At 46.2% G+C, this 17,567-nt stretch overlaps 2 protein-coding genes across 3 annotated transcripts in view; one reads left to right on the forward strand and one right to left on the reverse strand.

The window, feature by feature from the left end:
• Positions 1-577, reverse strand: part of trmt13 (tRNA methyltransferase 13 homolog) — a 7,201-nt gene extending 6,624 nt beyond the window's left edge. For both annotated transcript variants that reach the window (XM_054602663.1, XM_054602662.1), the window contains exon 1: positions 394-577. In XM_054602663.1, the coding sequence (XP_054458638.1) occupies positions 394-504 (111 nt within the window). In that variant the 5' untranslated portion in view covers positions 505-577. The remainder of the gene's footprint in view (positions 1-393) is intronic.
• Positions 578-966: 389 nt separating this feature from the next.
• map1sa (microtubule-associated protein 1Sa) lies at positions 967-12,280 on the forward strand. Its single transcript, XM_054602661.1, has 7 exons — positions 967-1,107; positions 3,450-3,551; positions 4,693-4,775; positions 6,093-6,233; positions 7,470-10,425; positions 10,990-11,213; positions 11,299-12,280. The coding sequence occupies exons 1-7, from the start codon at positions 987-989 to the stop codon at positions 11,452-11,454; spliced, it is 3,783 nt and encodes a 1,260-aa protein (XP_054458636.1). The 5' UTR covers positions 967-986; the 3' UTR covers positions 11,455-12,280.
• The last annotated feature ends 5,287 nt before the right edge of the window (positions 12,281-17,567 follow it).

Genomic DNA, 17,567 nt, shown 5'->3' on the forward strand with positions numbered 1-17,567 from the left:
GAAGAGGAGGAGGAGGAGGAGGAAGAAGAGGAGGAGGAGCAAGAGGAGGAGCAAGAGGAGGAAGAGGAGGAGGAGGAGTCTCTCCACTTTATTGTTGCCCATAATAAATAATGTCAACATTTGATTCAATAATTAATAAATAAGTAATCAATGACTAATAAATGAGGATTGTTTCTCTGACGTCACTGCGTCTCCACAGCTGTGTGTGTCTTCTTCCGGTCTGACAGAAGGAGAGGATACCGGAAGTAGTTTTACTTTGAAAGAACATTGTTTGTCTCTAAACTGTTGCACTAATAAAGTTTAAACTGAATGATGCTGATCAGCCGTTCTGTTACCATCGTGTCCCTGAACTCACCACGTGTCCCTGAACTCACCACGTGTCCCTGAACTCACCATGGCCGCGTGCTCTCCACAGAACACTTTTCCTCTCGCGACGATCATTTTACAGAAACGCTTCTTTTTCTCCACGAAGAAGCGACATCTACCGGGCAGCGCGGCCGCCATGTTGGAGCACGATGACGCAGATGACGCTCCGCGCTGCGTTCAGGCGCTCAGCCGACTGTGGGAAACGCTGAGAGACGGATCTAAAGGTTTATTCTATTTCTGACGACCGAGAATCATCAGTATTTTATTAACAAATCGAATAGATTAACCAAATAACGGAATTATGAAAGAATATATGCTGTCATGCTGTATTTAAACATACTATTCATGACACTTTCTCTCTCTATATCTATCTATCTATATATATAATTAAATATAACTACATTGTTTTTATATATTATTTACATACAACGTTATTATATATTTTAAGTATAAATATACAATGTTTATACATATTAATATATATCGGTGTATTTCCTAAGCAGCACGTGAACGCACCGGCCTCCCGCTGCTCAGCTCTTCTCTCTGATTGGCCGCCTTGTCCCGCCTCTTACAGCAGGGGCGGGGCTTGTCCGGGTGACGTCATTAGTGGACTGTCCACCATGATGGCGGCAGCAGCAGCGCGGCGCGGCCCCGCGGCTCCTCCCGGACACTCGGTGCTGGTGGTGGTCGGGTCCCCGGTCCCCGGCCTCCTGGAGCGGCTTCCGGGGCAGATAGACTCCGGTGAGTACTGGTGGAGGTACCCGGGACCGGAGACGGTGACACCGGGTAAAGCAGCGGGGCCCTTCACAATAAAACACCCGTCAATGTGATGTAATGTAATGTGATGTCTAACTAACCTAACTAACCCAACTACCCCTAACTAACTAACCTAACTACCCCTAACTAACCTAACTACCCCTAACTAACCTAACTACCCCTAACTAACCTAACTAACCCTAACTAACCTAACTAACCTAACTAACTAACCTAACTAACCCAACTACCCCTAACTAACCTAACTAACCCTAACTAACCTAACTAACCTAACTAACTAACCTAACTAACCCAACCTAACTAACCAACCCCTAACTAACCAACCTAAACTAACCTAACTAACTAACCTAACTACCCCTAACTAACTAACCTAACTACCCCTAACTAACCTAACTACCCCAACTAACCAACCCAACTAACCAACCCAACTAACCAACCTAACTAACTGACCTAACTACCCCTAACTAACCAACCTAACGACCCTAACTAACCCAACTAACCTAACCAACCTAACTAATCTAACTAACTACCCCAACTAACCAACCTAACTACCCCAACTAACCAACCTAACTAACCCAACTAACCAACCTAACTAACCTAACTACTAACTGTTTATGATGATTATGATGTTTATGTTTATTATGTTTATGATGTTGATGATGTTTATGACGTTGATGATGTTTATGTTTATGATGTTTATGATGTTGATGATGTTTATGATGTTTATGATATTTATTTCAGTCTATTTAAACATTTACTCCCTAACACCGAGTTAAATGAAGACGGTGTTAACTGACACACGGTAACTCGAGTCACTGCTTGATGGAGGTCTGCAGCTGAAACCAGGCGTAAACCGTTTGAGACCTAACTTACAGAAACTCTGAGTTCTTTTTATTTTCCTATTTAATCTAAATCACGTTATAGTAATGTCAGAAGTTGCAGCATTGTTCTATTTTGAGAAGGCTTTTATTTTGAAATTCCCGTCGCACCAGATGTTTTGTATTTTGTTCAGCTTGACTGTTTTTCGTGTCTCTTGTGTTAAAGTAGGTTAACGGTCCTAAACACAATGAAACTTCAGTAAGGCAGCAGTTTGACCTTGAGTTTAATCTCCTGAGAACACTGATCGGCTGTCAGATAATCAATACGTCACCAGTGTCAGGATCAAACTACCGTGTTTGATAAGAGAGCTGTTTGAATAACCAGCTGGACCTGGAGGAGTTTATCTCTAGTGGAGCTGAACACCAGAAACCAGTAGAACCACCACACTGACGGAGTCACTGCATCATTGATCGGATGGAAAAGTGGAACAATAAGCTGATTCTGACAACTGGCTAATCAATGATCAGAAGTATTGAGGAATAGTTTGAGCTGTAGAACAAACTCTGAAGCGGTGTGATCAGATCCTGCAGGTTCAGACCAGAGTTTTCTTGAAAAGCTGTGAAGAGCCAAACAAAGGTTCTACTTTAACTCAGCACCAAAACACAACCTCTCTTTACTGTGATCCTCGGTTCTACTGCATAGAACCACTACACTACTGAGTCCCTGCAGGCTGAAAGGGTCTCTGTGTTTTCAGCTTCTTTATCAGTCCGACTGAAGACTTTAAGGTTTTTGGGTCAGTCTTTGGTCAGTCTTTGGTCGGTCTCTGGTCAGTCTCTAGTCAGTCTCTGGTCGGTCTCTAGTCAGTCTCTGGTCAGTCTCTAGTCAGTCTCTGGTCAGTCTCTGGTCAGTCTTTGGTCGGTCTCTAGTCAGTCTTTGGTCAGTCTTTGGGTCAGTCTTTGATGTGTTTTCTGTCAGTTATCAGTCTCTTCTGTTATTGGTTGATGATCAGCTGGTTTTCATCCTGCTGATTTAATTGTCTGTGTGACACACAAAGAGGAAGTGGTGTTACTAAATATCTTCAGCTTCCTGTTTGCTGAGGAGGAAACGGTTCATCTGACAGAGTTTAGTAACATTCAGAAAGATTCTTCTGTCTGTGTGGCATGTTGGACCAGTTTAAACCAGTAAACCAGTTAGAGCTCCATTCTGCTGCTGGTTGAACATGATGAAGAATGCAGCTCAGTTAGTTCAGCCTGAATTCACCTCAGAACAACACTGAAGACATCCCATAATAAGAATGGGACACGCAGACTCATTTATACATCAGATTTTTAATGTGTGTGTTGCTTCTTACTTAAACAGATGTCAGTGAACACAACACACGAGCTGCATTCAGGGCCACATGAGACGTTCAGGATCAGTAATAGGAAGTGACATCACAGCTGCTGTTAGTCACATGACCGGTTCTCTAACTGTGTGTGTGTGTACTTCAGGTGTTCGCTGCTGGCCTGTAAATCTGGACGTTGGTGTTCTGGACCAGCAGCTGAAGCTCTTCGTGTCGAGACACTCGGCCTTCCTGTCAGAGGACGTCCCAGGTGAGTGTGTGTGTAGTTAGAGTTGTGTGTGTGTGTGTGTGTGTGTGTGTGTGTGTGTGTGTGTGTGTGTGTGTGTGTGTGTGTGTGTGTGTGTGTGTGTGTGTGTGTGTGTGTGTGTGTGTGTGTGTGTGTGTGTGTGTGTGTGTGTGTGTGTGTGTGTCTGCAGGCTGTTCAGCAGAGTCTCAGCTGACTGTGTTTATGTGTTGGAATCATACAATCATCTGTCTGTCTGACACACACACACACACACGCACACACACACGCGCGTTCTTAAAGAACTTCCTGTCTCAGTGACACAGATGAAGTCATTCTTCCTGTCGTTGGTGTGATGACCTTTGACCTTCAGAGCTCAGCATGTAAACAGCTGATGTTGGTTCAGTGTGTAGATGGTCTCCATGACGACCCACCCATGATGTTTACCACTAAGAGCCAAAACTCCTTCTTCTTCCTCCTCCTCTTCTTCCTCTTCGTCTTCCTCTTCTTCTTCCTCCTCTTCCTCTTCTTCCTCATCCTCCTCCTCTTCTTCCTCCTCCTCTTCCTCTTATTCCTCCTCCTCCTCCTCTTCTTCCTCTTCGTCTTCCTCTTCTTCTTCCTCCTCTTCCTCTTCTTCCTCATCCTCCTCCTCTTCTTCCTCCTCCTCCTCTTCCTCTTATTCCTCCTCTTCCTCTTCTTCCTCCTCCTCCTCCTCTTCTTCCTCTTCGTCTTCCTCTTCTTCTTCCTCCTCCTCTTCTTCCTCCTCCTCTTCTTTCTCCTCTTCCTCTTCTTCCTCATCCTCCTCTTCTTCCTCCTCTTCCTCTTCTTCTTCCTCCTCCTCTTCCTCTTCTTCCTCCTCTTCCTCATCCTCCTCTTCTTCCTCTTCCTCCTCTTCTTCTTTCCTCTTCCTCTTTTCACTCCTCCTCTTCTTCTTTCCTCTTCCTCTTTTCACTCCTCTTCTTCTTTCCTCTTCCTCTTTTCACTCCTCCTCCTCCTCCTTGTTGGATGAGGTTGTGTTCCTGGTTATTGTTCTGAACCCTCTGATGAATCACTGAGAAGGAGGAGATTCTTTCTCCTGTTACTCTACTGTGTTCTTTCTGTTAGCTGCTAGCGGCTAGCTGCTAGCTGTTAGCATGGTGTGGTCTGATGTGTGATGTCTGTCCTTTAGGACAGAGGACGCTGCAGCACCGCGGAGACGTTCTGGACACTCAGCTCGTTGTGAATCCGGCTCAGGACTTCGTCTGCTCCGAGGTGAATGAAAGCAGAGCTCTGAACAGGGAGTCTGGTTCTGAGGAGAGATCCAGATCAACACGCGTCAGGACTCCACCGGGACGCTAACCCGGGTCATGAGGAGAACCGCTGGGATCTGTGCTAGGAGATGATCCGTGAAATATATGTGATCAGCATCAATGTCTTCAGCTCAGTCCTGATGAGCTCACATAGTGAAGCTAGTAACGTTAGCCGTTAGCTGTTAGCCATTAGCCATTAGCCGTTAGCACAGTCCTCTTTGGCTTAATAACATGATGTGTTCACACCTGATTTCTGAGTATGAACACATCTCTAAGATTATAAGACGCCTATAAACTATAATAACAATAACAACTCTACTTTTCCTCCTGTCTCTCCTGTCTCCTGTGTCTCATGTCTCCTGTCTCGCCTGTCTTCTGTCTCTCCTGTCTCCTGTGTCTTCTGTCTCCTGTGTCTTCTGTCTCCTGTCTCTCGTGTCTCGTGTCTCCTTTGTCTCCTGTCTCTCCTTTGTCTCCTGCCTCCTTTGTCTCCTGTCTCTCCTTTGTCTCCTGTCTCTCCTGTGTCTCCTGTGTCTCCTGTCTCTCCTTTGTCTCCTGTCTCTCCTTTGTCTCCTGTCTCTCCTGTCTCTCCTGTGTCTCCTGTCTCTGTCCTCCTGTCTCCTGTCTCCTGTCTCTCCTTTGTCTCCTGTCTCTCCTGTGTCTCCTTTGTCTCCTGTCTCTCCTGTCTCTCCTTTGTCTCCTGTCTCTCCTTTGTCTCCTGTCTCTCCTGTGTCTCCTTTGTCTCCTGTGTCTCTTGTCTCCTGTGTCTCCTGTCTGTCTCCTGTCTCCCTGCCTCCTTTGTCTCCTGTCTCTCCTGTGTCTCCTGTCTCTCCTTTGTCTCCTGTCTCTCCTTTGTCTCCTGTGTCTCCTTTGTCTCCTGTCTCTCCTGTGTCTCCTGTCTCTCCTGTGTCTCCTGTCTCTCCTTTGTCTCCTGTCTCTCCTTGTCTCCTTTGTCTCCTGTCTCTCCTTTGTCTCCTGTCTCTCCTGTGTCTCCTTTGTCTCCTGTCTCTCCTGTCTCTCCTGTGTCTCCTGTGTCTCCTTTGTCTCCTGTCTCTCCTGTGTCTCCTGTCTCTCCTGTGTCTCCTGTCTCTCCTGTCTCTCCTGTGTCTCCTGTGTCTCCTTTGTCTCCTGTCTCTCCTGTGTCTCCTTTGTCTCCTCTCTCCTTTGTCTCCTGTCTCTCCTGTGTCTCCTTTGTCTCCTGTCTCTCCTGTGTCTCCTGTGTCTCCTGTGTCTCCTGTCTCTCCTTTGTCTCCTGTGTCTCCTGTCTCCTGTGTGTGTTCAGGTGCGGCGGCTCGTCTGTGATCCGTCTCCTCACAAGCTTCTGGTTCTGGCCGGTCAGTGTGTGGAAGAGTCCGGAGACATCGTGGTCCAGAGAGGCTGCTTCTCCCTCAGAGACCTGGTCCACATCCTAGAGGAGGAGGAGGTCAGAACTGTGTGTGTGTGTGTGTGTGTTTCTTCCACTAATTGAGAAAGAGAACTTCTGATTCAACAAAGTCTCTCAAATTCATAAGAACTACAGAATGTCTGAGCATCAGCGGTCACGTCCTCAACGGGAGGATCGGGGGTTCTCCTGTCTCTCCTTTGTCTCCTGTCTCTCCTTTGTCTCCTGTCTCTCCTTTGTCTCCTGTGTCTCCTTGTCTCCTGTGTCTCCTGTCTCTCCTTTGTCTCCTGTCTCTCCTTTGTCTCCTGTGTCTCTTGTCTCCTGTGTCTCCTGCCTCCTTTGTCTCCTGTCTCTCCTGTCTCCTCTTTGTCTCCTGTCTCTCCTTTGTCTCCTGTCTCTCCTTTGTCTCCTGTCTCTCCTGTGTCTCCTGTCTCTCCTTTGTCTCCTGTCTCTCCTTTGTCTCCTGTGTCTCCTGTGTCTCCTTTGTCTCCTGTCTCTCCTTTGTCTCCTGTCTCTCCTGTGTCTCCTGTCTCTCCTTTGTCTCCTGTCTCTCCTTTGTCTCCTGTGTCTCCTGTCTCTCCTTTGTCTCTTGTCTCCTGTCTCCTGTGTCTCCTGCCTCCTTTGTCTCCTGTCTCTCCTGTCTCCTGTCTCTCCTTTGTCTCCTGTCTCCTGCGTCTCCTGTCTTTGGGCGAGACACTGAACCCTACACTGCTGTCCTGTGATCCGTTGTGATGGAGGTGAATGTCGTCATTATTGGTCATCAGAATGTCGTCATTATTATTGATCATCAGAATGTCGTCATTATTATTGATCTTCAGAATGTCGTAATTATTATTGATCTTCAGAATGTCGTCATTATTATTGATCTTCAGAATGTCGTCATTATTATTGATCAGAATGTCGTCATTATTATTGATCTTCAGAATGTCGTAATTATTATTGATCTTCAGAATGTCGTCATTATTATTGATCTTCAGAATGTCGTCATTATTATTGATCAGAATGTCGTCATTATTATTGATCTTCAGAATGTCGTCATTATTATTGATCTTCAGAATGTCGTCATTATTATTGATCTTCAGAATGTCGTCATTATTATTGATCTTCAGAATGTCGTCATTATTATTGATCTTCAGAATGTCGTCATTATTGATCTTCAGAATGTCGTCATTATTATTGATCTTCAGAATGTCGTCATTATTATTGATCTTCAGAATGTCGTCATTATTGATCTTCAGAATGTCCTCGGTCCTGATCCTCTTGGTCTCTGTTTGGCAGGTTGGACAGATGCTGAGCTCTAGAGACCCGCTGATGAAGGCCAGCCTCACCATCAGCTGTCCAGACGTTGGTCTTTGGAGGAACTCTGTGTTGGAGAAACACAACCTGCAGGACTACATAAACATCCAGATCAATCCTCCCCCCGTCCTCCCAGAGATGGAGGGTCTGCAGGAGTTCACAGAGTACCTGTCCGAGTCGCTGGAGCCCGAGTCCCCCTTCGACCTCCTGGAGCCCCCGAGCACTGTGGGATTCCTGAAGCTTTCTCGTCCCTGCTGCTACATCTTCCCCGGAGGGAGGGGGGACTCTGCCTTCTTCGCCGTGAACGGGTTTAACGTCCTGGTGAACGGCGGCTCAGATTCCCGCTCCTGCTTCTGGAAACTGGTTCGGCACCTGGACAGAATCGACTCGGTGCTCCTGACTCACATCGGTGTGGACAATCTCCCCGGACTGAACAGTCTGCTGCTGAGGAAAGTAGCCGAGCAGGAGGAAGAGTCTGCTGGATCTCAGACTGAGGAGGACTGGATGAAGAACCTCATCTCCCCTGAGATCGGGGTGGTCTTCCTCAATGTTCCCGACAGGTTGAAGTCCTTACAGGGAGACCCCGGTGAGCTGCGGAGTTGTGACCAGGTGGCGCTCACTCTGCAGAATTTACAAAGACTTTCCATCAAACCTGAACCTCTCAGCCGGTCTAGCGGACCCAGTATAGAACCAGTTATCTTGTTTCAAAAGATGGGAGTGGGCCGTCTGGAGCTGTACCCTCTGAATCCCGTCACTGGCAGCAAAAACCTTGAGGCTTTAATGCAGACTTGGCCAAATAAAGGATCCGATGCTAAGGGCTCAGATCTTCCTCTACCATGCCTTGTTTCCATCTGTGCTCTCCTGGTCTGGCATCCTTCCAGTCCTCAGGAGAGAATCATCCGTGTCCTCTTCCCAGGGTGCACGCCACAGACCAAAATTCTGGACGGACTTGAAAAACTCAAACATCTGGAATTCCTCAAACATCCGGTTGTGTGTTTGAAGGACCTCGAAACATCCAAACCTGAGAAACAACCAAAACGAGCAGAGAGTCGGGAGAGCCTTAAGTCCCAGTCTAAGGACTTCAGACCAAGCAGTGCCTTGCAGAAAGACAAGCTCGCACGAGTGGATGTCAAAAAACTGGAGGTGAAAACGATGCCAAAGGCAGCAGGTGACTCCACGTCTAGAGAAAAGAAAGATGGGGAAGAAAGGCCCAAACTCAAGGATGCTGATAATAAATCCAAGCCGCCGAAACCAACTGAAAAACTTGTTCCAAAGAAAGATGTGTCAAAAGAAGAGAAGAAGGAAGTGAAAAAGAAGGAAGAGAAGGTCACTGCTGCTGTCAGGAAAGAAGAGAGTGGAGAGAAAAAGAAAGAAGCTGTAAAGAAAGAAACTCTAAGTACAAAAGCAAAGAAAGACATCAAACCTGAACCAAAAAAAGACAACAAGAAGGATGTGAAAACAGAGGAGAAGAAAACCTCCAGACCAGCTGTTAGAGAAGTAAAGAAAGCAACAAGTGGAGCAGCAAGTACAGAAGTAAAGAGAGCTTTTGGAAAGAGTGGGAGTCTAAAAAAGGAAGGGACTCTTCCAAAGACAAAAGGTAGACCAGGTTCAAAGGAGCAAGAAAACCAGAAGGAGGCAGATCGCTCCAAGGTGTCTACACCGGAGGACATGACGGCTGACTTTGAAAGACTTCGATTGGAGGACAACAATGGAAACAACTCAAAGGTCATGAATTCTGATGAAGCAAAGCCCAATGGGAACCAGACCTCCATAGTAGAGAGTCCAGAGAAGTTTCGCTGTATGGAGACGGACCAGGTCTCTAATGCAAACACGGCCTCTAACTTTACAGGACATGCCGCTTCCCATCATCCCCCTGAAGAGGAGATTCTCGGTTTAGATGAAGACGGCGTCCTCGGGACGAGAGGATCCAGCCTGGGCTTTGAGGACAACATGACCTCCGACCTGGAAAACTCCACGTGGTCTCAGGATAAACAGTCCGGTCTCTTGACGCTCAGTCCTTTCAAAGACTCCTCCTCCACCGTGACCTCCATGCCAGCCGAGGTGGGCTCTCCTCACTCTACAGAAGTGGATGAATCCCTGTCGGTTTCTTTGGAGCAGGCTTTGCCACCCACTGCAGCGCCACCCAAAGGCTTCATGGGAGACGGAGTCCACTCTAACGGACATGTTAGTGACTTGGCCTTACCTCTGGGATCAAACCATAACGGGCTCAGTGGATCAGAGGATCACATCCACGGGATGTCAGAGCTCATCTCAGATGTTCCACATGATGTCGATCTCTGCTTAGTGTCGCCTTGTGAGTTCCAGCACCCAAAGACTCCAGAGAACCATCAGCAGCATGTGAGCCCCGGCCTCGCCACCGCCAACTCCCCTGACCCCTCTGACAACAACAACTGCTCACAAGATCAAAGCAGCAGCGACTGCCCTTCAGCCTACAGTCAAGAAACTCCGCCCACATCGGTTAGCGACTGCGTCCAGACCGCCACGGACTCCGACGTCCCGCCCTGCATCGAGGAAAGTCCATCCATCACCGCCGAGATGGACACTGATGATGATTCTAGTAGCATTTTCCCGCCCAGTCATCCACAAGATCATCCCAGTCCTCACTACTCCCACAGGGGAGGGCATGACCCCCCACCTGCCCCGGTCAAGGATCTGCCCCCGTTACCCCCCCAGCCTGGAGCCTGCATGGCCGACACAGAGGCCAGCAAGAACCTGAAGAGTTCAGCTGCCAAAACCAAGAGACCAACAGGGAAGACGCAGAAGGCCTCCTCTGGAAGCACCGCGGCCCCGAACGGGAAGTCCAAGGCCGGCAGCCCGATGGGGTCCCTGAAAATGACCTCCAGCCTCGACACCAAGCCGTCGTCCAGAAACTCACTGGGAGGCTCCAGAATCGGTCCTGTGAAACCTTCATCCTCAGGTAGGCAGGCCCAGTCCTGAAAACACATACTGACAGAGAAACAGGAAGCTGTAGAAGCGCATGAAGCTCTGGAGCTCATTGATGAAATGTTTAAACATCGGACTCTCATGAACTGATGCTCAGACTTTGTTGTTGTGGTTTCTGTTCCTCCAAACGTCAAATTAAACACATCTGACAAACGTTCATCACGTTTCCTCACCTGTGACTTCCTTCATATTAAAGGATGCCAGCTGACGTAGAATCAGTCACTGTGTGTGGCACATTTCAGTATCATTTCATTTCTATAGTATAATTCTATACTTGTGTAGGTCTCCTTTTAGGCCCGTTGGTTGTGTTTGTAGCCCTCCAGGCTTCGTATTCAGATCTTGGTTCTTGGTGCGTTAAGCTCTTCATTTCATCTTTCACGTTCCTCCTTCCACAGCTGCTCATTCTTGTCCTGTGGACGGAGAACAGAACCCTGTTTACACCTTTACCTGCTCCACATCCTGATACACAAAGATTATTTAGGTTTTAGGTCTTTGTGGGGTTAATTAGTTTGATCTCATTCTTCTGACTTCCTCCCAGCTTCCAAAGCTGCAGGTTCTTCAGGTTCCTCGGGTTCTGCGGTCTACGTGGACCTGGCCTACCTGCCGTCTGGCTGTGCCTCTTCCACCGTGGACCTGGACCTGTTCAGACGCCTTCGCTCCTCGTATTACATCATCAGCGGAGACGATCCAGTGAAGGAGGAGGCGATGAGGAGCATCCTGGACGCCCTGCTGGAGGGGAAGAGCAGCTGGCCGGAGGTCCAGGTCTGAAAACACACAGGGACGTTTGTTTACTTCTGTTTCTTATGACCTCTTCTCTGATTGGTCCGTTTCTCTTACCCGTCCTCAGGTGACTCTGATCCCTACGTTTGATTCGCTGGCGATGCACGAGTGGTACCAGGAGACCCACGACCGGCAGAAGGAGCTGTCCATCACCGTGCTGGGCAGCAACAGCACCGTGGCCATGCAGGAGGAGACCTTTCCCGCCTGCAAGGTGGAGTTCTGAGCCGGAAGCCCCGCCCACTGAATGCCCCGCCCACCTGACCTCTGCACCGGCAGAGACGGAGAGTAGACTTTGATTGTTGCCATAGTTACATCCCGACAGACCAATGAAAGGTTTCCTTAATAGTCTGTCAGCTGAACCTGAAACTCCGCCCCCTTCGGTTGAGTCATGTTACTGAGCGTGCTCAGTGACTCGCTCTTAGTCTGAAGGTCGATGAAACAGGAAGTCGAGTTTCTGGTGTATAAAAACAGAAACGGTCTCCTTTACATTTCCTGCACCTGTGTGACATCACTTCCTGTCACTTGCTCTCTGCTGGATCAGGACCTTCTGCTCGCTTGCTAACTAGCATTAGCACTTTAGCATGAGTCCGGATATTAACACCAACGTCCTTGTTTCATTTGAATTCAGTTTTGATTGTTAAGTGCCATCCCCAGAGACGTGACAGCTGGGAGCTTAATAACGAGCACAGAGCGTTATCCATAAAGCACAAATATAAACAGTGCACCGTTAGCCGTTAGCTCAGCGACGATCCTCTATAACTGAATAATGATCTCATTAATATTTAATTATGAGAAGAGATCTTAATCAATACTTTTGTGATCGTTATCCTATAATTTCATCTGGTAACTCCGATCAATATGAGTCTCTCATGTCTCATAATTAGTCCAACAATCTTTATATCATAATTACAATCTAATTATAATAATATTTATCTCTTAATTATGAAAACATTTAACTCATCTGCATCAGATTTGTATGCCATCTTTATCTCTTCATTACATTTTCCACGTAATAAATTACTTTTATCTCCATAGTTATGAAATTTGAATACCCTTATAAATAGTTTAATCTCTTCATAAATAGAGTTTAATCTCTTTATAAATAGAGTTTAATCTCTTTATAAATAGAGTTTAATCTCTTCATAAATAGATTTTAAACTCTTTATAAATAGAGTTTAATCTCTTCATAAATAGAGTTTAATCTCTTCATAAATAGATTTTAATCTCTTCATAAATAGAGTTTAATCTCTTCATAAATAGAGTTTAATCTCTTCATAAATAGATTTTAATCTCTTCATAAATAGAGTTTAATCTCTTTATAAATAGTTTAATCTCTTTATAAATAGAGTTTAATCTCTTTATAAATAGAGTTTAATCTGGTGATAATGAGGTACAGAGTGTTTCCTGTTTATTAGTTCAGTAGATAAATGTTCTGATCCAGCAGAGTTCTTAATGTTTCTCTCATATTTGGGACCACGTGTTGCCTTTTATCAGATGTGAGATCAGATGTGAGATGTTGGTAGTGAAGGAGAATCACTATCTTATCAGAGCGTCCTGCAGCTTCCTCACTCTGTTCTGTCACTGGCTCTAAATACTACATCTCCCATGAGCCTCAGCTGTTCTTTATCACATTACCTTAAATCTGTTCTGCAGCTGCTGAATTGATCCAAAATCTCAAAGTGAATTGATCAGAATGTCAGAATTCGTCCAACGAGTTAATCTGCCCGGCAACAGCTTGGAGCTCTCTGATTGGATGCTTCCTACACCACTGCTTTCTGGGACTTGTAGTATTATTTCCAGATGATTTAGAGCAGCAGCTTGAATCTGTAGGAACAATCAATACGTTCTTTACATGTTTAAATGTTTTGTCCATGAATCCGTCCTTCAACATTCATTCAAACATTTCAATCTTTAACTTATTTATTTATTTTCATTTTTGTCCTTTTTTAAATTCACTCCTTTAAATCAGTTTATTGATTGGTGTGACCTGTAATCACACAAACAGTCAAACGGAGTGTTAACGGATCAATACCTTATCTGGTTATTGATCTGAAAGAGAGATAAATAAATAAAGTCGTCATTTAGAGAAAAAGTCTTATTTTAAGATAAGGTGAAAATACAGTTAAATTCTTTAAAGTTAAAGATTTTATTATTATTTTAAGTAATTCTCTTATTTTGGCTTTTATTCATTTAAACTTCATCTTGATCGTTTGACTTGATGTCATACTTTTAATATTTAGACTTCTTTTTCTCCATAAAATGACTTTTTTTATCAGCAACTTTAAAATGATTAAAGTGTTAAAGACACACAAACATGAACACACACATGAACACACACACACACAAACATACACTTGAACACTCACACACATAAACAAACACATGAACACACACACACACACATGGACACACACACTTTATTTGTGTACTGAAACACTAATTTGAATGATTCTTTCAAAATAAAAGTTTCCCTTTAACAGTGTCTGCAATGTTTTATTGTGAAAAGACTGAACCAGTTTCTGTCATTCAGAGGATTAAAAATGATTTGAAAAGATTTGAAACTTATTGATCAACATCATGTAATCAATAACCTAAATAAATAAACATGTGTGAGTGTTGCTATGGACAGCTGGTCAGAATCAGCTTTATTGTTTGTTTACGAGGAATAAGACTAACGTACATATACACAGAAACACAAAACAAGGAGATGAAAGAAGAACAGGATGAACATGAAACTATTATGTACTACCCTCACATCCTCTGTCCTTAGACCCTCACCTCCTCTGTCCTTACACCCTCACATCCTCTGTCCTTACACCCTCACATCCTCTGTCCTTAGACCCTCACATCCTCTGTCCTTAGACCCTCACATCCTCTGTCCTTACACCCTCACATCCTCTGTCCTTAGACCCTCACATCCTCTGTCCTTAGACCCTCACATCCTCTGTCCTTAGACCCTCACATCCTCTGTCCTTACACCCTCACATCCTCTGTCCTTACACCCTCACCTCCTCTGTCCTTACACCCTCACATCCTCTGTCCTTACACCCTCACATCCTCTGTCCTTACACCCTCACATCCTCTGTCCTTACACCCTCACATCCTCTGTCCTTACACCCTCACATCCTCTGTCCTTAGACCCTCACATCCTCTGTCCTTACACCCTCACCTCCTCTGTCCTTACCCTCACATCCTCTGTCCTTACACCCTCACATCCTCTGTCCTTACACCCTCACATCCTCTGTCCTTACACCCTCACCTCCTCTGTCCTTACACCCTCACATCCTCTGTCCTTACACCCTCACATCCTCTGTCCTTACACCCTCACCTCCTCTGTCCTTACACCCTCACCTCCTCTGTCCTTACACCCTCACATCCTCTGTCCTTACACCCTCACATCCTCTGTCCTTACACCCTCACATCCTCTGTCCTTACACCCTCACCTCCTCTGTCCTTAGACCCTCACATCCTCTGTCCTTAGACCCTCACATCCTCTGTCCTTAGACCCTCACATCCTCTGTCCTTAGACCCTCACCTCCTCTGTCCTTAGACCCTCACATCCTCTGTCCTTAGACCCTCACATCCTCTGTCCTTAGATCCTTCTCCAGGATGGACAGAATACAATAGATATCATGTGTACAGAATGAACAACATAACAGAGATACAACACATTCAATGTTTATGACATAAATGATTCATATAATCACAGTAGTAAGCAGAGTAACCAAGGAAACATTAAGAATACTTATAAAAGCATCAATGACTATAGTAGAATTATAATAATGAAATAGGTAATAGTATTAGCAATGTGACTAGTAATGATAGTGGTAGTAGCAGTGGGTGTCAGCAATGACAGTCCAGATATAACCCTGATTCATGGAAACCTGCGAGGCGAGAAAGCACAAGAACTCCGGGGAAGAAGCAAAATCAGTAATGTGCATAAATAGGAGATTAATACATAAAGAAGGAGGGAGAGAAGAGGAGAGAGGAGCTCAGTGTATCCTAGGTAGTCCCCCGGCTGTCTAGGCATATAGCAGCATATCTAGGGGCTGGACCAAGGAGAACCTGAACCAGCTCTAACTATAAACCTGAACCAGCCCTAACTATAAACCTGAACCAGTCCTAACTATAAACCTGAACCAGTCCTAACTATAAACCTGAACCAGTCCTAACTATAAACCTGAACCAGCCCTAACTATAGACCTGAACCAGTCCTAACTATAAACCTGAACCAGTCCTAACTATAAACCTGAACCAGCCCTAACTATAAACCTGAACCAGTACTAACTATAAACCTGAACCAGTCCTAACTATAGACCTGAACCAGCCCTAACTATAAACCTGAACCAGTCCTAACTATAGACCTGAACCAGCCCTAACTATAAACCTGAACCAGTCCTAACTATAGACCTGAACCAGTCCTAACTATAGACCTGAACCAGTCCTAACTATAGACCTGAACCAGCTCTAACTATAAACCTGAACCAGTCCTAACTATAGACCTGAACCAGCTCTAACTATAAACCTGAACCAGCCCTAACTATAGACCTGAACCAGCTCTAACTATAAACCTGAACCAGTCCTAACTATAAACCTGAACCAGCCCTAACTATAGACCTGAACCAGTCCTAACTATAAACCTGAACCAGTCCTAACTATAAACCTGAACCAGCCCTAACTATAAACCTGAACCAGTACTAACTATAAACCTGAACCAGTCCTAACTATAGACCTGAACCAGCCCTAACTATAAACCTGAACCAGTCCTAACTATAGACCTGAACCAGTCCTAACTATAGACCTGAACCAGCCCTAACTATAAACCTGAACCAGCCCTAACTATAAACCTGAACCAGCCCTAACTATAGGCCTGAACCAGCCCTAACTATGAACCTGAACCAGCTCTAACTATAGACCTGAACCAGCCCTAACTATAAACCTGAACCAGTCCTAGTGAGTCTGTCTGCCCCCCGGACTGAAACTGGAACTTTTCCAATAAAGAACGTAATCAAACATAATCGTTCATCTGACTGAACAGAGAGGCTCTCCACCATCTAACCCCTAAACAAAAGGAGAAGACTCCCCCTTAGAGGGCTCCTATCAGCGCTCCCAGAGCCACAGAAGCCAGGTGAGGCGCACACGTCACACAAAGGAATCAGTCAGTAATATTCAACAATTACAAATAAAATTATTTAACTCAAATACTATTTCAACATTTTCTTTTCTTGAATCAAAATCTTTGAATCTGGCTCCAACATACTGGCCCCTAATTGGTGACGCCATAGCAAAACAATTAAAACAATAATATTCAATGGAGCTAGAACCCATGTATAGATATAAACACATGAAAAGTACTAAATAGTTTTCACTTCACAAGAAATCGCCACCTTATCGTGGTGGAGGGGTTTGTGTGCCCCAGTGATCCTGAGAGCTGTGTTGTCGGGGGCAATAGCTCCTGGTAGGGTCTCCCAAGGCAAAGTGGTCTCGGGAGAGGGGTCAGACTAAGAGCGATTCACAAAACCCCAATGAATCGGACAATGCGAGGTTGTGGCACCTTGCCCGGAATAGGGAAACCGGGGCACCCTCCTGGAGCCAGACTCGGTAGGGGAGCTCGCCGGCGAGCGTCTGGTGGCCGGGCCTTGGCACATGGGGCCCGGCCGGGCCCAGCCCGAAAAAGCTACATCGTGCCGCCGCCCTGTGGGCCCACCACCCGCAGGGATAGGCATTGGGGTCGGGTGCAATGTGAGCTGGGCGGCAGGCTGGGGCGGGAACCTGGGCGTGCTGACCCCCGGCATCACAGACTAGCTCTAGGGACGTGGAATGTCACCTCTCTGGCGGGGAAGGAACCAGAGTTGGTGCGGGAGGTGGAACGCTACCAACTAGATATAGTTGGGCTCACCTCCACGCATAGCACCGGTTCTGGAACCAAACTCCTGGAGAGGGGCTGGACTTTTTCCTTTTCCGGAGTTGCCCTGGGTGAGAGGCGCCGGGCGGGTGTGGGGATACTCACAAGCCCCCGGCTGAGCGCCGCTGTTCTGGAGTTCGCCCCGGAGAACGAGAGGGTCGCCTCTCTGCGACTGGGAATCGCAGGAGGAAAGTCTCTGACTGTCGTTTGTGCCTATGCACCAAACGGCAGTTCGGAGTATGCAGCCTTCTTGGAGTCCTTGGGTGGTGTTCTGGAAAGGGCGCCGACTGGGGACTCCATAGTTCTTCTGGGAGACTTCAACGCTCACGTGGGTAACGATGGAGAAACCTGGAGGGGTGTGATTGGGAGGAACGGCCTGCCCGATCTGAACCCGAGTGGTGCTTTGTTGTTGGACTTCTGTGCTAGTCATG

This window comes from Anoplopoma fimbria, chromosome 8, assembly GCF_027596085.1.
Source record: "Anoplopoma fimbria isolate UVic2021 breed Golden Eagle Sablefish chromosome 8, Afim_UVic_2022, whole genome shotgun sequence".
Lineage (NCBI taxonomy): Eukaryota > Metazoa > Chordata > Actinopteri > Perciformes > Anoplopomatidae > Anoplopoma > Anoplopoma fimbria.

Excerpts from the sequence above, each read along its gene's own strand:
- map1sa (XM_054602661.1), top strand. The coding sequence starts at position 987 with ATGATGGCGGCAGCAGCAGCGCGGCGCGGCCCCGCGGCTCCTCCCGGA. Across the intron at positions 6,234-7,469 it reads ACATCCTAGAGGAGGAGGAG|GTTGGACAGATGCTGAGCTC; the intron begins GTCAGAACTGTG and ends TCTGTTTGGCAG. Across the intron at positions 11,214-11,298 it reads GCAGCTGGCCGGAGGTCCAG|GTGACTCTGATCCCTACGTT; the intron begins GTCTGAAAACAC and ends ACCCGTCCTCAG.